General features: G+C 37.0%; 1 protein-coding gene across 1 annotated transcript in view; it reads right to left on the bottom strand.

Annotated features, from left to right (window-relative positions):
- Positions 1 to 23,622, bottom strand: part of DNAJC1 (DnaJ heat shock protein family (Hsp40) member C1) — a 103,692-nt gene that overhangs the window by 6,773 nt on the left and 73,297 nt on the right. Inside the window, exon 9 of the mRNA XM_084281325.1 lies at positions 7,146 to 7,265. Within this exon, the coding sequence (XP_084137451.1) occupies positions 7,146 to 7,265 (120 nt within the window). The remainder of the gene's footprint in view (positions 1 to 7,145; positions 7,266 to 23,622) is intronic.

The following is a 23,622-nucleotide window of genomic DNA, read 5'->3' as shown; positions in this document are numbered from 1 at the left end:
TGTGAAAAAGTCAAAATCTAAGGAATAATGGAAAAAAATGGATACAGCCTTTCAAGTAGTTCAACCTAGTATGCAGCAATGAGAAAGTTCTCGAATCTGTGAGTCTAATTTGAGTTAAAATCACATTTTTCTCACACAGGAAAACCAGACGCGGAAGGATTTTTAGTTCTTTCCTGGCTTTGTCAAAGAAATAGGCCTTGTCGATCTTACCTTTCAGAACAGCACGGGATGAACTGCCAGATTTTAAGTTCCCTTCTCACAGCCAAAACACCACTTGCTGCACTGAGCTGTTCTGGATCTAAGCAGCTTTTTCACAACAACCACAACTACCTGAAGAGCTGTTTGACCCACGTCAGCCAACAATAATGACCCATTCCTTTACTTTCACGTGGTAGACTCAAAACTTGTTGCTTTATAAACTGCCTTCCTGTAAATTTATTAAAAGACTGCTAAAACTGTCTTCCAGTTTTAACAGATCGGTGAAACTTGATCAAGCCCAATCATTCTGCCTATTTTTTAAACCAATATCCTTATTTACAACTTTCTGGATCTCCAGAAATGAAGCATTGCCAATGAGAAGATGCACCTTTGCGTTGACACTGCTCCCACCAGTGTGCTCAGCAGGCTGGTAGTGACTGTCCCAGAGGTGTGAACCACAACCAGTCTTTATCCGCTGTGTAAATTACACCTTGAATTTAATACTAACACAGTGTATGAGAATTTAAGGCCAACACGCTTTTATTCTTGAAGGAACCAAGAGACGTGTTACAAATTTTACCTCAATTTCCTTAGACCCACCACTGACAGCCTCCAACAGCATAGTTTTCTTACGTTTACAGGCTTTGAAGCTGTGTGACTCCAAACCTTGCCACAGCAGACGGTGCGGAGGTAGCTACAGCAGAAATCCCAACAGCTGTGTGTGCAATTACGGGGCAGTCAAAGATGTGGCCTGCGAAACTGGCAAACTTGGCCTAAATCACTGGATTCAGAGCACCAGTTGCTCTCCATTTGAAGTGCCCAAATAGTTAATTTGCAACAGCAGAAGAATCGCTCCTCCTTTCAGGACACAAAGAACTCAGCAACTACAATTGGGATGATGTTGGATACTTCGAACCATGTTTTTTTTGGTTTTGTCATTTGAAATCCATGTTTGTGAGTCTTTAGCTCAGTACTATTAATACTCAGGTAACAGAGGGGTTAGGCTCCAATGCCCTTTGCAACAACTGCTTGGACATCCTATTTTATCACTGCTGATGCAAACTGCATTACCTTTCCTGAGAGCCAGAAGATTTGAATTCTGCAGTGGAATTCAAACCCAACTCACCAGGATGTACGTGGGCCATTAGATTATTCAAGCCACACTCAAAAGTTATAGCAGCACGGGCCTGACCTTCCATACGACATCTATTTGAATTAAAGCTAGTGTCTCACTGGCTTCTGTAAAAAGCTTTCTCCTTTCAGTGGCAGGAATGCTCTGGCCATGCTTCACAAGGAGGAAATCAATCTGTTTTGCATTTGGGTATGAAACGTACCATGCTGCCCAGTTCTGCAAAAACAGGGCCACCTGTACAGAAGAGCTTGTAAAAAATAAGAAAATAAAATAAAAATTGTGCAATGAGGGAATTGTAAACAGCAACTCCTTTTTCCTTCCCACCAAGTATCAACAGACACTCTGGTGTGTCGGTGGGATTAGACAGGTGTTTTGAAGATTTCACTCTCAGATTGAGGGATCTACATGACCTACATACCATCTAAATCCCATCTTAGATATTCATAACCTCTTTTGGACCTTGATCCCGAGGTAGATCTTTATACTTCAATAAGCATCTGAAAGGACTATTGATTACATAAATATATGCAAGCTGAGCGACGGTTTCAGAATAGCCACCACTGGAGATCACAGTCACTGAGGTACCACATGCATAGGATATAAAATGAAATATAAAACAGACTTAGGAAAACACTTAATCTCCAGGAGCAAAGAAAAACCCTAATAAATTCATTAACTTTTACATATGGATCTTTTCTCATATAGGTGTTTTCTTGCTGGCAGTGTAATGAGCTTGCATTTGCCAAAAATAAGAGATCTCTTTTATAATGACATGTAAAAGCATAGTGCATATGAACTCACGCACTTAGACTTAAAGGCTGAAACTGCTGTCTGGAGAGATGGGAAATAATCAGAAAATAAGCACTGCCTCCAAACCTTGTGCTTTCAGGTCTCCTGAAAACTCCGAATGCCTGCTCACATATCTACACCTGCCTATTGTTTTTGCTGTCTACCTCAGTCCTTTTCCATACAAGCAGCAAATCCCTATCAGCCTGTTTTTGCAACACAAGTGCACGAGATTAGTGACTGCAGGAGCAAACAGAATCAGTTTAAATCCTGTAAGACAAGTGAATGATATTACTTCACAAGTATGAAATCTGAGATCTCTTTGCCTTTAATTTAAAAAACCTGTACCTAATAATCACATTAAAGTCTGTTTGGCATGCCAGACAGCTTTTACTTCCTCTGTTATTTTTACAATTTGAATGTCCTTTGTAGTTACTGAAATTAATTTATGCCTTTCAGCAAATATTTTTTTTAAACTTTTTTTTTTAATCTATAAGGAGGCATTGTCAAGTAAAATATACTGTTACAATTTCACATCTAAGTGCCTTTTCTCAATCTCTGAATTCGGCAAAAGCTAACAATCCTTATAAATCTTCATAAGGCTCAGCGTTTGTCAAATCAAACAATGTAATTTTTGTAGAAATAGTAGTCTTGAAATTCTATTCATAATTTATACCATAGAGTGTTCCCAGTGCTTAGGAAATTCAAGCACAACTTTTTATTTTGTTTTAAGAGGCCAATTATTTCCTTAAGTATTGGAGGACAGGAATGAGAACTAACCCTGGAGCAACAAATTCAGCAAGGAAAATGGGTCAAAGAACAGATGTTCAGGGGATGGCAGGGAGCAGCGGTACAGGTAACCAGGTCAGCCGGCAGGAACTCTGATTAGAGTTAACTGAACTCCATTTCCCTTTCATAATCAAAATACTTGAAAATCTAATTTATACCACCAGCCAATTGCAATAAAAATGATTTAAAAAGCTGTAGAAGCTTTCAGTTGTGAAAGCAATACGATTTCATTACACTAAGGCAGTTGAAAATTATCTTTATGGGAGAAGATTGATAAATCCCCAATATCCACATATTAAAATGAAAATTAGCAATTTAAATCATTAAACTAACTGAGCACAACTTCATCGGTTTTGGGCTACCTATTCATTGGCTGTTAAAGGGTGTTTTCCTGAAGGCAGATAAGATAACAGATAGCCTGTACTCAACATGACAGAAGTTGGAGTAACAAGTCTTCGCACAGTATGTCTATGCCACAGTTGCAAGCTTAACCGAGCTGAAGATCACAGGAATACGTTGCAAAGATATTCATGCTGGTATCAGATGAGACAGCATGAATAGAAACGGTAGAGTTGCATGGGCTCAGATGCACTACAGCATGGACACAGCTGCTTATTGTCAGATTTTGGCTGGCACTTTGCCACTGTCCTGCATCAGGTTGTGTGGATGTGTCTGTTTGGACAGGGAAGCTGGGGGACATACCAGGATAACAGATCTTATAGCAATTCTTATTTGTGAAGTACTTCGAGAAATCCCACAATGAACAGACTTAGATGTCCAGAAAAAAAAACACAATTGATTTTGATAATAGTAGAAAAGAAAAAGCACCTGAAAGATTACTTGTTTGGAATTACTGAATTTACGCACCGTCAAGCTAAGGCATACGCAGTGATTACTAACCAGCTATATATAGTCACTATCTGGCTTTAATTTTACATTTTTTAAAGAGAGTTCACACATGCTTCCAATTGTAGGAAGGTTTTGTTTCCTCCCCCTTTCCTCCTAGATAGCTTGCACTTGCTAGTCTAATCACAGCCTGCATGAAGAGAAGGACCTAACCTCAGGCAGAATCACTGTATCGATGTCGTTTCTTGCAGATGTTTGTCTAACCTGGCTTTTAAAGGCCTTCAGAGCTGGATACTCTACAGCAGCTTATTCCACTGCTTTACTATCCATTTTAATTCTTTGCCCCTCAGTGTCTAACTCTGCAGTCTATGATAAAATTTCAGGTAATTACTTCTTGCCCTATAAAACTGAGTCAGAGCATATAGCCCCTTCCTTCTTAACGGTTCTCTTTTTACATAGTCAAATACTTATATTCTCAGGTCATATTTTATTTCAGTTCAACCACATGAATTCCCTTACAGGCTTTTCTTGTAGGTAACACTTTAGAGACTTGCTATGCTTATTCTCTTCTGGTCACTGTATGGAATCACACATTTAAGTGCAATACTGAAAAACTGGACCCAAACAAGGATGTATATATGTAGGTTTACCATCCTCCTATTTGTCTTTTCTCAGTAAGATGATTGCCCATTTCCAAAAAAAAAAAAAAGGCCATTTGCTGACCCATATCTAGCTAATTATCTCTTGCATTCCCTGCATCCCTCCTGCTTTTCACAAGCTATCCCTAGCTGTTTGCCATCTTTTATTTGTGAACCTGATCACCATTTTGCTGTGCATACTAGCACATATTGCCTGTTTCATTTGCCTATCGCAAACTCTAACCCTGTTTTTTGCATATTATTTCTCATTTTTGTCCTGACCTTTTTGAATTCTACTCATCTTCCACTATATATGCAGTTCCTCTTAGCTTTGTAAGAGGTACAAACAGTGAACAAGTTCAAGAAGTAGTTATGCTATTCCATCATCTTTCTTCAGACAGGTCAGGTGAAAAACACCACCACGTCCAGAACACAGCCTGTTGAATTATTTGATGAGCTCCTTCATTTGGACAGTGAACAACTAATGACTTTTGCAAAACTGGTGGGATGGATGCATCCCTCATGCAGTGGGGGGGGGGGGTCCATAAAACACACTATTACACCCTCTGATCCAGGAGAGAAAGAGATAAGCAACCGAAAAGCACAACTTCCGTTGGCATTGCACTGTTGTCTTTAATTAATGTCTATTTAACTTTGAATGACAAAGATCTTGGGGAAATTGTGCCAATATGAAAGATTCAATGGGCAGTACTTCCTACGTAGATGAGGCTACTGTTTGGACATGTGCAAACTGGGTTCTAAGGTATCACAGTAATGTTCTAGCAAAATCATGGAAGATTTTTCCAAGAAGAACAAATCTCTGGAAATAAGCAAGAAACACAAACTTTTCAGGCCTTCTTTACATGTGAAAGAAGCAGTGCTAAAACTCTGGGCATTACAAATTTGCTTCATACTGTTTAAAGAGTCATTAAAAAGTGCAGACTGCAGATTGCAATGCAATAATAAAAGGAGCAGAAACACTAATACGTAGTCTACATTAGGAAAGCTGACCTAGCATCAACAGTGGGAAATTTTTAGAGAAATTAAAAATTGTATGGAGAACACTTGCATTAATCATATAGTTTCATTACTGGCAGTAAAGAAGGATCACACTCAGACCTTTCTCCACAAATGAAAATCCCTGAAAACTCCTTTGTTCATACCAGAAGACAGCTCTTAGAGCACAAACCTTTCTTTCATTTCTCTATCCAATTCACTGAAAAGAAGAGCATGCCATTGAAAACTTTGCACCTCATGGAAGAAGCGAGCTTCATTTTTCTTTCCAGCACTGGATATGTGCAAGTATGGTGTCCAAATATATCATATTATGCAAAGGACTCTTGGTAAAGAACATTTTCATATCTGCCTTGAGGAAGAAAGCAGAAAATTGGTGCAAGAGGAAGTCTCAAGATGACGTTAGCTTTGTGATGGGCATAATGTGGAAGCATTCCGCATGTCTGTACTGTCATTAACCAGTGAATTCACCCTTTTGGAAGGCAATCTCAAAGATCTATCCCATGCGCACTGCATGCTATCAAGTCATGTGAAATATTTTGCTATTAAAATCTGCTTAGGAAAATATAGCAGCTTTTTACAGTCACTCCACTTCAGTATTATGATGAATAACACTAAACAAAAACAAAAAAAGGAATCAATTCCATTTGCATAGCGGGTTAGTAACTTATTGCTTACTTTCATTTATTACTTGCAAATAATCTGTCTTGTTCTAAAATGATAGGAATGCAAATGGCTCATTTTCCAGTATAAATGAGTAATGAAACTCTACAGATGCATTAAATCTTTAAAAATAACGTCTAAAAACATATTTTTGTGATTGTATCAATAAGAAAAAAAACAAACACTTAAGCATTCAAATTGCCCAGAAGGTTATAGTGGGTTACGTTTCACTCTAGCTTGAGGCTTTGTTTCACATTATTTAAGATAATTCCTGAAATATAATAAATGAAGAATATCTAATCTCAAAACGTACATCAACGGATTTAAACATTATTCTCATTAACCCCTCCAAAGCCTATAAAATAGGGTCAGCTGAAAAGGCTTTCAAATGGTCCTCAGCAGACACTACATCATGTTCTAGTGATCTATTGCTTGAAAAGGAAAAGTCTTTTACAGCCTAGCCCCTAAGGGTTTTAAGATCGTAACACTTAAAATCCATAAGTACAAGCTTTCTTTGATATGTGGTACAATACTATAAAATATGAATTAACAAGGATATTAATCATTTTACACAGTATTATTGCCCATGCTATAATCTAGAAAAACGGACTGAAACAGTATCATATGTATAACTTGTTTTACAGTTCGCACAGATATTTCAGTTTAATTAATGGAAACCACCTGTCTAAACACCATTAGCTCATCTACGCTTTTTAAGGACTGGCTTGAAACAGCAATGTAATCTTTAACCAAGACCCACAAATATTTGCTTGCAGTCAAAGGGGGTTCCTACAAACCCCGAAGTGGCATTGTTTGGCTGTTACTGGGTTACAGTAGCTCGAGTCTCCAAGCACCAGAATCCCCCATACAGCTGATCAGTTACAGCTGTTAATTGCGGAGCGAGAAACTGGCTGACATCTGCTTCTTGCATAGTTAGTTAATGGTTCACTTCCAGGTCCTAAAAGGATTGTAGCCTCTCTCAAAAGACAATGTCAGCCCCCATATATGTCTGCCTTCTACACTGCCTGTCTTGTTCTGGTTTGTCACTCTCTCTACAATGCAAATCTGAGTGAACTCACATCTGCCACTGATCGACCCAATTCGTGAGCAATCTTTTCCCATCGACCTGGGGTCCCCCCTGGGAACTTAACCATACTTCTTGTCAGCTGGCTGAGGTCCTCTTCTGTCCATTCAGGTGCCTGTAAAACATTTGTAAAACATTCATTACACTGGGATATTGGACATATTTCTGTGAGGTAATATACTGGAAAAAATCCACACGAATTAATCAAATCTTGTAAAAAAATTACAATGTAATAGTTTCAAATATCTAGGTACTATCTCCCTGTTTTATTGCCGAAAATACATAAGAACATCAGACCAACAGTAAGGTATTAGAAATGCTTACCATGCAAAAAATGCATTTTGTATATTACATACATTAATTCATTCAATCTATATTAGCATATTTATACAATGGATAAACACTATAAAACTGCAGTAAAGTAAAAGCAACAATACTTTCATAAACGATTAAATCACAGTTTATGATAAAAAAATTGTAATTTCTGTAATTTCACATGCAAGATTTTACCAGCAAAGACAAAGAAAAAAATCCTCATTTTTATATTTCAAAAAGCTTCTTAACAGAACAGTTATTTTAGCTTTTAGTCACTGTAATCATCATATGTTTTAGCATTCTTGTATGATTCAGGAATGAAATCTGTTGATTCCAATATTCACTAACACTATTAAACAACCCCCACGCACCCAGCAACAAAACCCCAGTCACACCACAAACAGGATGCTTCTACCATCCAACAAGCAAAACATACTGAAATGTTGCACTCTAACTACAATAAGACTATCTGTTGGAAAAAAAAAACGTGCTCATAATGGCCAAATGAAAGTGAACAAAGCAAGGGAGCACACAATTACAGCAGCTTAAGCCATGAAATCTTGCTTGCCTCAGAAGGCAGGACACAGTAACCATCTTTGACATTTGCAGCATCTTCGGCGACATCTGCAGAGCTGAATCTTTGTTACAATCCGCAGTTTGCCGTTTTATTTATTTTTAAGGAATTCCTTATGACATACCTCTTCTAATCACCATTTCCGATAATGACCAGCACATATCAAGCAGTTTGCATTACAGAGCCATCAGCACAGAACAACAGTCAGAGGTGAGTGACCCCAGGGACCATCTCCACAACTACAGCAAAGCTTCTCCCTGACACTAATCCTGCCTGTCATTCTCCCACTGTGCTCTAACCACACTGACATCCGCCTGCCGCACTGCAAGCTTAACTGGGCCCTTCCTGACTTTTTACTGTCTCCCCCAATCAATGGTTCAAGCGTGCTCTTTTCACCATGTCCAAATGGCAGCTTCACTCATAATCAAAGTGCATTGCTCCTGTTAAAGGGCTTCCCGAAAGGCTCCACCATTTGCATTCATTTGCAAAGCAAACTACTTTTATTCACTTTGTTCTGCTATCAAGAGTGTTCCCTGAAGCAGATAAATTGGCATAAATACAACCTGCCACTTAAAAGACAGTAAATAATAGCCAATAGTAGCAAGGATTTCATCAATCGTCCTGGTTTGGATCCATGTAGTCCTTTCTTCAATGCTGAAAGCCTCAGACATTCATATTTGGATAGTTTTTAATACAAGTCTAGCATATATTTGAGTCATTGCAGATAATTCAAGATGCTTAAATACTGTGTGTAACGTGCGCCATAGATCTCTCATTCGTTACAGGCATAATGATACAATTACACGATGGCCTATGGAAGAAATGGGAAATACATGGCACATCTCCACATGGCTCAATAATCTTCTTTCTTGTATTGTATTAAGCAAGGTGATATTTTATTCTAAGACATCTCCCTGAGATTTTTTTGAAGGGAAGTTTTGGGGTAACGTTCTACTTGATGAAAATTTCATCACTGTCATTTCAATAATGAATTCTTACTGCGTTTTGGTTAAAAGCATTTTGTTCAAAAAATTAGTCAAACTTCATATCTCAAAATTAGCCTTAATAAGCAACTTACTGTAATTTTCTATTTAATCTGTATTAAAACTGTTTTTTTTTTTTTTTAATTTTAGGTAAATTCAGAGCTATTCTTTCTTACCACATCCAAAGCATATCTAAGCAATTACACATGGAAATCAGGATGATCTTTTCAGAGATGTGCACACTTCAGAAGCTTTCTGATAAGCTGCATTTTCAGACTTCTTGATAAGGGTTTTTCTCCATGCTCAAAAACTTTACTAACCACTTGTAAATATTACAGAAGTAATTTTATCTTCCTAAATAACAGACTATACTGTAATCATTCTGTAGATCTGAAACTGATTATATAGCCAACTCACAGCACAAGAATTCATTAGCTAAATTAAAATATCAACTGATTAATCTTATTTGAAGCTGACAATTCCAGAATGTAAAGATCTGAAACATCTATAAATTTGGAAAATCTTTGAAAAAGCTTTTAGGAAATCCACCCGTAACCGCTAAAGCTGTAAAGAGCTTTTGTGAATTTGCAATTCCTCAGCAACAGTTAATTGTGCCTTTAGATGCAACAGCGCCTACTGTGATCCAACTACTAAAAGCAGCTATGAGGGTGGTCATGGTGTGAATGTATTCTCCCTGTTCTAATCTGTAGCCAACTGTAACTGCGAGAGTCAAATAAATGCATAAACATCCTGCTTTGTCACCTAAAACCATGTGTGTCCAATATTACTGAAACACTGGGCCAAAATTCATCTCTACAGTAAAGCAATGGAAGACACCACATGGTGAGGGGACAGCTGTTGTTACTACACAAGCATTCAGATTTTGCATCAAAAAAGCCCCGTTCTGGGATTAACTTCCCATACTGAATACAAAATAAAAAGTACAGAGTTACGCTCTATTGTCTTGAAAATGAAAATATACTACAAGTGGACACACAAAAAAAATCATAGCACTCCCTTAAATAATAATCCCTTAACATGGTTTAGCACACATAACTGGCAATACTGGAGGATTAGTTCATCCAAACCACTCTGGACCTTTTACAGCAAAAATAAGAATGCAGTTTATTGTTTAGCACCACACTTATGCATGCATCAGCACTTAGCAAGTTCATACCATCTCTTTCAGCATAACAGAGTTTACACTATTAGGATTTTTTTTTTTTTTTTCAAAAAATAAGAGAAGCTATATTTTCAATGACATGAAAAGCCGATTTTTAGACAACAAAGCATTTGTTAGCAAGAAAGCAGAGTGATATGTTTAGACCTGTTAATGTTAAATATAAAAACTTCACACTATTTTATTGATAGAATTGGGAAGTGGTTAGTATTAGAGTTTATAAAGAAGTTTAAAAGGTATTTACATTGACTTGACAACAAGAAGTAATTGGATTTTTTAGATTCAATTTTAGCTTTAGACTGTCATCAAGACACTGTTAAATTCTTCGATTAAGATGAAAGTTATACGGAAGTTTGGAAAATGTTTTAAATTTGCCCAGAACTTTGTGCTATATATCATTGACGATCTTGAGGTCTCTCCCAACCTACACAATTCTGTGATTCTGTGATCTAAATTTGGTAATTTACTGATTTGAGCATATCTAGATAAAGATCTTGCAAATGAACCCTAAGGCAGTGTGTACTTAAAAATATCTGTGGATACATTTGTAATACAAGGGTTCTAGTGAACTCCCAAAGTTTTGCAATTCAGCATACATTTAACCTACAAGTAGGTGGTGCTTCTACCCAGTAACCATCAGAACAGGATGAAAAAGGATTGTTGATTTAATTTCTTACCTGTATTGTCTTATTCTTATATTATTATTTTGTATTCTTAAAATTTATTGCTTTACCTGTATTAAATCTGAAGTTGTTCTTTTATCTCATACACATCTGATACTGTGATCCAGCTGTTTGCTGCACACTTAAGATCTGCTAAAACTCTAAAGATCTGCTAAATTATTAATGATCTGAATTCACATTCAAAGCCACAACATGTTCGCATAACCCTTTGGTCCTTCAAAGCTCTTAGTCAAATCCAACTTCTACTAGGACAATTGTTATTACGTGAGCCAACAAAAAAAGACAGCTACTGTTTCAGACCAATGGCCAAGCTAGGCCAGCAAGCTCATAATTAGTGCTCAGGGAGTGCAACTGCAGAAAACTTTAACATATACTTTGTGATAACAAGGAGGACTCCGTTTTATCATTTATCCTTTCCAGTCCCCCTCTCTTTGAAAGAGGAGGGGCCATATGCAGATACCAACAGTCAGAGGGAAGCAAGCATGTATGTTAACCATAATTTCCCTAACAATTTCCCTACCTCCAATTATTTTCAGATTAAGGAATCTCTTTAGCCTGATTCATTTTTTCTATTTAGTAACCCTCAATGAATCTCTCTTTCAATGGTTTGTCCACTCTTTCCCGAACTATCTAAAATTTCTGCATTTGTGAAACAGCCTTCATGAGAAGCTGCACAGATCTACTAGCCATTACGCAAAGAATTGCCTCATTTTTTGTTTTGAACCTGGCTCCTGCTAGCTTTGAAAACATCTGTCTCCTGGTTTTGAGTCCCTGTCTACTCACCTCCGCATCACATCATTCAAAATACCCCTCTAAAATATTTCCCTGTAAGTTGTTTCTTCTAGGCTAAAGAGTCCAAGCCTATTGAGCTGATTTCTCATGTAAAAGCCATCTCGTGCACGATACTTTCTTCATGCCTTTTTCAAAACCTTCTCCAATTCCAATATAACCTCTGTGAAATTATGTGCCAAACTGCACACAGCAGTCAAGGGAGGATTAATCAGAAATTTACACAATGGAACTCTGCTTGTTTTTACTACTGTTTTTAAATCGGCGCACATACTGATACCATTCATTTTGTAATTTCAAAAAATCACCCAGCATAGAACTTATCTCACCAGTCTGTACTACCCAGAATCCAAAATGAAGTCCAAAAATCAGTATCCTGTTTCCATCTCTCATTGCAACACTCCTTTAAGTAATTGCTAAAATATTAACAGCAGTGTTAGATAGCTTTAGAGTTCTTTTTAGATCAACTGATAGTGAAGGAGCATTTTTTTTTTATTTATCAACTTCAGATGAATGCTTCAACCTTAAAATATTTCCTCCTCATTTGCCTCCTATATCTGATGTTTTCAGCTCCCTAAGATGCTTTGTAGTAAACATGGGTGAAAAGGACTTCTAGCCCTAGCATTCTTGAAATTGCTTCTTACTTTGATAATCCCCTAGTTCAATAAAATCCTTCGCAGTGCTCCCGCATCTATTTTGTTTGAAAAAAAGTAATAATTTTTCACACGTTTAACAAGATGTTCCTCAGAGTTCTTGGGCATGCCTTATTATGGATTTGCATTTGTGTTTCAAATCTTACACTCTTCCGCATAAGCCTTCCCCTTTCTGAAGCTTTTTTCCCCACTCAAGCAGCTATCTTCAGTTTTTAGTTGGAGACATGAATAATAATTCCAGTAAAGTAGGTATATCTGAGATTCTTCCACTGACTACCACGTTGATGATACAGAAGTTTGACATTTTTTGAAAACCTTCAAGCACTCTGTTCATTCATCCTAACTGTAGTAGATTATTTTTAAATCAAATAATAATTTTAAATAATCTTGTTAGTAGACTATTTTTAAACACTGAAAAATAGAAAGTTATAAATTTACGATGAGAATTTAAACAACTTATAAACCCAAATTCAAATATCTTCATAAATTTATACTGTCAATGTTACAGCTCTCCTGTGTTTTTAGGAAAGCAAATTCCATCTATTCAGAAACTTCATAGTTAATATGGGTCAAAATAGTATTATTGTTCAGCTCATTCCTAAGCTGTGTACCTATATGGGGTACATATATGTACCTATATATAGGTATAATCACAGAATCATTCAGGTTGGAAGAGACCTCTAAGATTATCTAGTCCAATCTTTAACCTAGTACTAAAGCCCACCAATAAACCGTTCTATGAAGTTCTAGATCTACAAGTTGCCTGAAGACCTCCAGGGATGGTGACTCGACCACCTCTCTGGGCAGCCTGTTTCAATGCCACACAACCCTTGCAGTAAAGTGTCTCCTAATATCCAACCTAAACCTCCCCTGGCACAACTTGAGGCCATTTCCCCTCCTCTTGTCACTTGGTGCTTGGGAGACAAGCCCGATCCCCACCCCTCTACAACCTCCTTTAAGGTAGCTGTAAAGTACAACGAGGTCTCCCCTGAGCCTTCTTTTCTCCAGGCTAAACAACCCCAGAGCCCTCAGCCGCTCCTCATAAGACTTGCTGTTCTCTAGACCCTTCACCAGCTTCGTTTCCCTTCTCTGGACATGCTCCAGCACCTCGATGTCCTTGTTGTAGTGAGGGGTCCAAATCTGAGCACGTTATTTGAGGTTTGGCCTCACCAGAGCCAAGTAATATATAAGCTTACATATATATAGATATATATGTAATTTTATAATTATATTTATTGTTTCCTTAACCTCTTGCAGGCAGGCAACCACTGATAGTATTATGTGGTGCTGCCACACTATTCATATAATAAGCTGTATCTTAACACAGAAAAATGTGTGTTTTGATAGACAAAAAGGAGGGGAAGAGGATGAGAAGTCAATACAAATCAAGCTAAGCAGCTGCTACGTGAAGCAGTAAGGCAGTTTTTAATGTTATGACTACATTCAGAAAGTTGCAAATACTCCAAAACAGTAGTGATCAGTCATCTGACAGAAAAAGTGGCAAACAGTGACTTAAAAATGAAACAGCTCTATACTCACAAGATGATTACTATTACACTAGATCCATTTTACTGTCTCTGGCTTGCACTCCTAGCCACTGGCCCTCTATTTCTTCCTCTTAGACTGAACAGCCCTTTAGCACCAAGAATTTCCTACCATGAAGGTACCTGCTAAAGCTAAAAAACAGTAAATCCACATTGCTAGAGAGGGATCCCTTACAGCAATATACTGCTGTAAGGGCAGCTGCTCTACAATTCATTTTGTGTGTTCATACTTGGGGTTCTACCAGGCTTTGATTCTAGATTTAATATGGAGCTCTCCAACACACAGCAGTTAACGTGACCAGACATATGCAGGAATGTTTCAAATACCTGCCTACATTTCCATAATGCAACCTGAATATTCTTCCTAGACAGTAGAGAGTTTTCAAAAACATGAAAAATAATTCAAACTATGACATTTTCATGGCTTTTGAAATGAAAATTTTCTGTAGCATTTATACAAAACCCAGATTAGTTGTGTGTGTGTGGTGTTTTGTTGTTATTTTTTTTTTTTCTTCCCTGTTTGTCATTATAGCAAACCATGGGGGAAAAAGACAGGTTATTTCCTGCTGCATTCTCAAAATCAAATCTACTTTTCCATCAAGCAAGCCAAAGGAAAAATGTCACAATTAAATGGCTCATAAATATAACACTAAAATTACTATTTAAGTCAATGTAATTGAACAGAAATTAAAATGTAGTTTTTAATTGCATATTACAACTTAAATGGTTGCACTTAGCAGAAAGTGTTAACTCATTTATTTTTTAATTGTTAGCTGCTTCAAGGCAATGCAGAAAAAAGTGAGAAGCTCTTCAGTAAATTTGATTGTAGGACACTCAGGCATGCAGATCAAATAAACTATCGGTTGAATAGGTAATTAGGTTTGGCCTGTGATACATTAATGTGGAGACAAATTCCCAAAGAAAGGGAATAACTGTTTAGTTTAATTCTCTCTCAAAACACCACTCTATTTGGATATTTAAAAGCAGTTTCAAAAGTATTTCCATTTGATATAGAATATGATATTGCAAACCTTCTAGAATGTATGTCAGTTAATTCTTCAGGAAAATAATTTTGTAGCTTTCAGAAACTTCAATAAATAAGTGCATAGGGTATAAGTAAACAATAGACTGCAGGTGGCAACTTTTTTTTTTCATAATTATTTGGTACATTTTAAATCTTTGGCCATGCTGTTCAATTTGCTAGGTGAGATGAACCCAGAGACATTTAGATACATTAAAGCATATGATTAGTCTTTATTATTACAGTGTTTGTGCTTGCAGGCTTACTTTGTCTCACACAATACTAAGCAGACTAAGCAAGTCTCAAACACTTAACAGCTTTGGACAGTGTAAAACACTCTCTTCCTTGGCCCACATCAGGATAATGTAGCACGTTATGGGTATTTTGAAACTATTAATGTATGATATTAAAAATATATATCCAATATTCTAAACCATATTCAATCTCAAAGACTGTTATAACAAGCACAATATTATTACCCTGCTAATCCTGTTGATGACACTCTCTGTGCTGCTCACTTCTGTTCGTTGTCCAGCTTTTTCCTGTCTTCCTTCCTGGCATACTTTATCATAACATAGATCTTAATCTCACTAACATCTAGATTTTTATTTTTTTTTTTAACCTTGGTCTGTTACTGGCAACTTGTTTCTCCTACCTTCATCCACCTTAAATAGCTTATCCAAAAATCAGTGTCCGTTACGTTGACCCATGCCTTTCTTCATAATGCAGCTTGAAGTGTTTCCATCAGAACTACTTCAACACCACAACTAATGTCTGGATAACATTCTTCCTTCCGTTATTCCCTAAAATAGCTCAGATATTCTGATCTCTTGATTTTTTTACCTTGAATGCAGGAGGTACTGTGGATCACAAACATGCATGAGCATGCCACACAACTACAAAGCAGTTAGTGACATCAGTAATATTCAAATATTTCTTCTATGTTAAGTATGGCTCATCGAGTTAGCTCAATCAATATATTAAACTCAAAGGAGATCTCCTGCACCCTTCTCCAAATGTACAAGATGACCAAGGATGATAACAGTCTGCTATGCAGAATACCAATATTTAAAGATTTGGTTTCAATACACTAGTTCTCTTCAGCAAAGACCCGAACTTCAGAATGTTATCTAGCCTACTGCCTAACATTTTTTGTACATGGTTCAAAACAACTGGTTGTGAAGAATATATAAAATATATAAAAAGAAAAATAATCTACTGACCCAATGGAATACGTCTGCGAGAATCAGAAACGATACACACTTAGGACCCAAACAAACTACCCGGAAAACATCATGAACATGGACTGTACTAAACTAAGCTTTTTCTTCCACTTTGCAACAGTCCAAGTTGTCATGTAATAACACAGGAAAGAAAAAATCTGACAAGTTTTCACAAATTCATAAAACACATCTGTGATGGCAACTTCAAGTATCTGCACCTCCAAGGGAAACCTAAATTTCAAAATTGTTTTAATTATCATGAAAGTGTTTGTATAACTGAGAATAAGGGCAACTCTACTTCAACTACTTAACATATAGACATTGAATCTGCCTGTCAAATTACCAAACATAACCATGAAGGCTGGGCTACTTTTTCCGCTGTGAAAGTCTGAGGGCTGCAGCCAAACGCAGGTTTTCCTTTCACAGCACAGCACTCAATGGCAAATGATGCATGAACCTCCCCTCCTTCACAGGGTGCACCTTCAGCACAGTCACCCTATTTCTGAAGTGCTGCCTCCTGGAAATAGTGGGAAGTGCTGTAACCACCATGAAAACACCCCATGACTGCAATATGCAGATTCTCATAACGTGTCATCAATTAATAGTGCTCTCCCCTTTTGCGGGTTTGGGTAAGTAATATGTAATCCAGCTACATTTTATAAAGGATTCGTCAGGCCAAATAATTTGTATCCCAACTCCAAGGGTACTTAACTTCAAACATGGACACAATTCCTGTTCACTTAAACAGAATGTAACTGCATGCTTAACTGTGCTCAGCTGAGGGTTTGAAGACTAAAGGTGATATTTTCAAGACCGCTTCCTGCCTGTCAAAAACTATACAGAAAATGGCTAATAACCAGATCGAGGTTCTCTGAAAAGTCCTAAGTGGCAAAATGCTTATGACAATAGTATCAAATCATTCCTCGGCAAAGGCAGGATTACATATTTATCTTTACTGGTGAAACAAAAGCCAAGTATCTCACATTGTTCAGTGTATTTTTAGTTGCTGGAGTCTACCCTAGATTATAATTTCTAGGCAATTTCTATAAATAAATGTGACCAGAAGCCATTATAGTCATGGACTCAGGAAGAGAAGAAGCAGCATTGTGCATTATGCAAGAAAGTCAGACGTTGAATTGAACCAGATTTTTTTTTCCCCAACTGATTTATCTGAAAAAGATGATACAGAAATACTGAAAAATCAGTATTTATTTACATTTATAAACTAAAACTAGATTTATTTGATACTAGCTTCATTCTCCAATTTAAAAATAGCTGGACTTATACTGAGAAAAGTAACTATTTTGCCACCGTCTAAACATTTCAAATTTAGATTCAAAAAGCTGGAAGAAGAATGAGCGAAATGCACTACAGATGCTAACACCATGAACTGCAAACTCTTCCTGATCCCCAAGTTGTGGATCCTGTGAAAATCCCATTTCAGGGATATTTATAGTCCCTGCCTCTGGTTTATTGGAGAAACTCCACGGATACATGTCAAAGCAGGACTGTTCCCTCTCCTTCTTGCTGGATGGGCAGCAGCAAGTGGGGCAAGGTCACAGTGAGTGACTAGCTTCTACCTCTTTCTCCAGCTTCCACCCCTTACACAACTGCAGTCTTCTCTTTGCTTCTTTGCTCTTCTTTTCTGCATTAGAGACAGGAGCCACTACACATTTTGTGAGGTGACAGGCAAGAAGAATACTGCCGAGGGAAACTGGGATTTCCAGTGCCTCTTGGGCCCACCTGGGCCCCCACTGAAGCAGCCTCCCCCACGTTGAGACGAAGACAAGACCTGTGCAATGAAGACTAGTATTTACAAGTGATAATCTTGCAAATTTATGTAAAATGGATATAAGAGTCAAGTCAGAAGAGACACTCTGGCCAGAGTCAGATTGTCAAGGGCTGCTTGGGAAAGTTCACATCCCTGTTTCTCCTCACATGTACCAGGCTTCCTTACGTCAACTACCGTGTCTCCCTGTGACAGACAGCCATCACGTCAGCCTCAGAAATGAAACAAGGCTTAGGACATGAGGTAAATGAAGAAGTTCAGCCTGACTTCTAAAAGTTAACATAACAGGATTTACATTAGCCCTGGAAGTGATGCAGCCCGAGCCTGGGCCCAGGCAGGTGTCTAACTAGAGGTTATAGTGCTGCCCAGTGAGAAAGGAGAGCTGTGACTGGAAAGCCCTGCAGGTTTGTACACTTCGAACAATTAACCTGAGCTTTTGGTGGTTTTCAGCTGTCAGGCTCCAAAAATTGTGGACTAGGTATGGAAAATACACGTGTAAAATTGTGTGGTCAGACAACTAGGGTGATGGTTGGACCAGATGATCTCGAAGGTCTCTTCCAACCTTAACGATTCTATGATTCTATGAACAATGGCTGCAGGTCACAGAAATCACATCTTCAGGAACACAGATTCAGTTGGAAAACCGCTGAAAGCTGTACCTGGACATGGACACCACAGCATCGGCAGCACGGAGCTGAAATCAGGCTGCACGAGTCTGCTCTGCCCAGGACAAGAACCTACCCTGCTATATTTAATTAGACAGAAAGTTTAAAAACTCATTCAAGATAAGGAAATATCAGACAAATATCAACTGCATGGCCTTAATTCAGTACATCTGCATTGCTGTTTTTGTATTTTTTTTTTGAACTAGCATAAGAGTGTTTATACAACATATTGTAACTATGCATTGGAAACGCCCTTAGGGGAATATATATTTTGCCTGTTTGTTTTCTTTGCAAACTAGACAATTCTGGTAGTCCTGTGAAACATGCACTGTTAACAAAAACTTTCTCCCTAAATGTCATATCAAATAATTTATACGATATTTAGATTCTTTTCTATAATCTCCTTAAAGGTTCCTAGCATAGCTTTCCTGCTTGCATGGATTACGACACCTCTCCACCCAGACTAATTCTGGCCAGCCACAGTACAGCTGAGAGCAGAATATTACTGAATTACATATTTATAAACATTCCATTGCTTTCTATAAATAAAATAAATAAAGAAATAAAGTTTCCTATGCTTTGTCAACCTATCCAACCTAAATAATAGGTCAAAGAGAGAAAGACATAAAAGGAAATATATAAATTCCACATTCTTACATAGCAGTGGCTCAGTTGGGATTTATTCCCAGTCTTTTTCTATTCCTGACCAATTTGGGGCAGAACTCCACAATTCTTGGTGCAATGTTTATCACTTCTAGCATTTACACATTCTGGCATTTACACCAGTCACAAAAACTCTATTTTATTCTGAACCCATCGCTATGATAATTTATTTTCTTCATTTTGTATTTATAAATACAATTTGTTCATTGATGGGTATCTGTCATACCACTGAAGACACCAACTTGAGATGTTAGTCAAAGAATTTATTGCAATCATCCTTCAACTTAATTCTTCCTTAGGAAAAGCTGAGGAAGTTAAAGGCATTGCATGTTAAATACTGCAAATGAAATTAGATTTTTACCCTAATGATTTGATATTCATGGCTGAACAGCAGAAAGGTCTTATTCCTGATTTAAAGACGTGGGTCATCCTCCCCAAGGAAAACTAAAAATAGTATTTGAGAAAAAAATAAAATAAATCACACTTAGTTTCTTCTTGAAAGCTATTCAAGTCCAAAGTAAAGTCCATAGGGGTGTAAATATTTCAGGCACAAGTCTGAAAGAAACACTATTTTCTGCATTCAGGGAAAAAGGATTCAAAAAGCAAATAATTACATTGTTTCTAAAGAAAATTAAAAATACATTAGCTGTATTTTTAATTGAAGAGTTATTTTAAAATATAAAAACCAACATTTTACTCATGCTAAGTCTGCAACATCTGCAGTGACACAAACCATAATAAACCACAGGAAAGCCTGGAGTCTTCTGACTTAACACTTTCAGTACCATGGTAATGCAGATTTTTATGTTTTTTTAAATGAAGTTATCTTTTCAGTGACACTACATTGCTTAAGAGATTGGTAATAGAATACTGAGATTTTCACCTCAGGGTCACTAAATTCAATATGGCCCAGATCAATAGTGACTCCAAGTCATCACCATTTGATGAGAGTTTGGAGCTCAGGTTAAAATGTATTATGAGCTTAGACTAGCTCCTAGTGAATAGCATCATAACTGACACTAACAGGTATGGTTGCTGGCAGTCTCAATATAGAAGCTTAAACTCAATGGGCATACAGAGTGATTTACTTTCTCAACCTACAGCAATCCCTCTGGGTCAGGGTCGAGGCACACTAGCAGGACACCATGTGCAACCTCAGACTGCTAGTTACTCACGTGTCTCTGTCCCAAGAATAAAAGAGAGTTAGAATACAAACACACTTTTCAGATACTGCATTTCTTTCACTGCTTAGAGTAAGAAAATTGAGTATTTCAAAACTAGGTGACCTCAGGTAGCACACTAAAACAGTATAATCCTTTCCCTCAAAGACCAATTTATTAAAACATCTGGTTTACGCAGCACCTTAATCCTGCTAAGATACAAACTGCTTGCTTGAAGAATTAACATTTTTTAAAAGCCTGGAAACTGTATTCAGGTAATCTGTCATATGATGTCTGATTAGAACAAGCACCATGTTATTTGCTACTAAAGAGAAAGCATACTCAGATTTCAAAGCAGCACAGATGTGGGAAGATTCAAGGCAGAAGAGAGCAGGTGGCAGGCTAGCTGGCAATTATGAAATGTGCAAGATTATAAAATGACTAAGATTTAATTGTCCAAACCATACTTTTTAAGCTAACAAAATAATAATTTAATATTTGTATAGCATTTTGCCTTATAGTGTTATAAAGTGGAGAGACCTCTGTTGTTTGGTTACAGCTTAGTTATTTTATACCATTGCTCCACAGTCAGCTTTCAAATAAAACCTTCGTGATTACATATCTGACTCAGTTATCAATATCCCATCTATGACGTATAGTACTTTGAAGTCTCAGGCTGAGAAGAATAAAAAATACAATCAGCATTTTAACCACAAAGAGTCCAGTACAAGATCACTACAGCCTACAGTTCAACAATTGGAAAAAAAAGGTAATTACTATGTTTCCAGCATCTACTAATAAACTGTAAATCAATGCTTACATATTCTTTTGTAGTATTTTTAATTTTCCTAATTTAAGGCCAAAAACTAAAATGTAGAAAATGCAGGAGATTCAAGTTATCTAAGCTTCCCATCTCTGTGCACAAAAGTAGTTTTTACTACTCCTGCTTTAGTAAAATCAAGCCAGGTGCTCCAGCAATATCAAAAACACCCAAATGCCAAGAAGTGCTGCAGGATGACATGAAAAACAAAAATAATGAGAAACATGATTTTTTATCCATACATCTGGTCCAGCTGGAAGGGATCAGGCACTGTCTTTCTCCACCTTTATTTCCCCTTAACAGAGCAAGCAAATATCAAAAGGTCAAAAGTATTCATCCCTCATTGAGGTAGAACTTGGAATCCTATCTTCAGAGATGAATGAAGTCAAATAATGATATGGAATGAATAGGAGATTCCAGTGGGAGAAAATGAAGAATCTGTAAACCAAAAGGAATTATAATCCTGCTCCCACTGAAGACCATGATAAATCTCCCATTGATTTCTCAAGGGCCAAGATTTTCCTACAACAACAACATTATTCACATAAACAAAGAACTCTCGTGAAAACGTTTGGTACAAATCACGTAAAATCAAATCAGAACAAAGATTATGAGAGAAATCCCTCTGGTAGAGAAATTACTTGGAAATGATTCATCAATAGAGTGACTCCAGAAATGTTAAGTACATACATTCTTTGCATGAATATTTGCAGAAAGGACAGAACAAGTTCAGATGCAACTTAGCATGTCCCTTAACAAGCTGCTCTTTTTTCATCCAGTTCTACATAACAGGTTGCCTTACAGGAAAGTGAAGGGTTAAATGGCTACAAAGCAATGAAATACTTAAATAACATTACAGGGCAACAAAATAGTGTAACCTAGAAGGAAGCCTACAGTAACACTGCACTCCTTAAATCTTAACAAGCATACACAGAACACTTATTCTGGTCAATTTTTGGTGGCAGGTAAGTGAAAATTGGAAGCTCAAGCTAAGTAAATTTATCTACTTATCTGCTCTTAACAACTTTAAAGAAGTTCTAATCTGGCAGCATAAACATTTAATGACCAAACAAAGATAGTTTTAGAAATTCTTTCAAACAAGTACAGAAAAAGTTTGTCAACTGGCATGAGAATGAGCTTTTAGTAATTCCTCTCAGCTTCGTAATCATATGCAGTTCATATGAATACTGTAGACAGTGTTACATGAATATGCAATTTAGGGCTAGCTAAGTACGTATTTCCTATACTGAAAAAAATCTCAAGAGTCTCATTACTTCATTTCCATGCTCTCAAATACAATTGAGTCTGCTCACACTATTTTTTACAGATGGAGTTCAAGAACAGGATAGACAACTGAAGAAGGTTTCATAAATGGTCTGTGTAACATGCTCTAGTCATGTGTCTCCACATACACATTCACACATTTCAATTTAAACTTCCTTGTTGCAAATTAAATTCAATATTTCTTTCTCTCTGTATTTATGAACGGTTGTATTTATTATTTTACCTAGAACAGCCTGGAATGGACTGGAAAAACAATGCATCCAGTTATTCCCAACAGCTTCCCTTTTCTGGACTAAAACTCAACCTATTCAACTTTTCCTCATAAATAAAGATTTTCTATGTTTCTTTTACTGCTGATCTATTCTTCCTGTTATTTTTTTTTTCCTTTCTGAAAAGTGTAACAATGAAAACTATACAAAATTCTAAATGGGGGTGGACCACTGCTGCTGAGAATTGCAGGAAAATTACTTCTTAGTTCTGTTATACCGAACATTATCTGAGTATCTCCCAAAGGAGATTTGCCATAGTTTCTTTTAACATCCAGTTTCAAGCAGAGTAACAACCTGGTGAGACAAACTCCCTTGAGAACATGGTAAGCTTAGGTCCCTAAGTAAGAGAGGAGAATAACGTTATTGCACTAGGAGCGTGTTTTCAGTGAGCTATGTACCCTTATGAGTTGTATATATTTTTCCATTATTTTGTAGACCATTTTAACTTGCCTAAGAAGCAAGTTTTCATCTCTATAGCCTGTTCCTTATCTACTTCAGTGTTTAAACCCTGTGGAAACAGTAATTAATTAATAGCTTTAATAGCTTCCACACCATATACAGACAACATACAGGGAAAAAAAAGGTTTCTGAACTACCAATAAAAATTAGTAGAACAATCTGAAACACACGTTGGTACTCCCCAATCTATTTTATATTATTTTTCATGTATATTTGCATTACTACTATTCCTTTCTTAACTGACAGGTTACTTGGTAGTTTGACAGGTTTTTCTTTCTTAAAACAAAGAAGAACTATATTTGCTCTTCTGTATCATCAAATTGCATCATCTAGACTTGGGATACTGACATCAGAGAGAGCAATTCCAATACCTTAGTTCTAGATGGATGATGTAGTAA

The sequence above is a fragment of the Netta rufina genome (genome assembly GCF_964035555.1).
Source record: "Netta rufina genome assembly, chromosome: 2".
NCBI classification, from domain to species: Eukaryota; Metazoa; Chordata; class Aves; order Anseriformes; family Anatidae; genus Netta; species Netta rufina.
The sequence above is the reverse complement of the archived record's forward strand: the minus strand, read 5'-3'. Positions and strand labels throughout refer to the sequence as shown.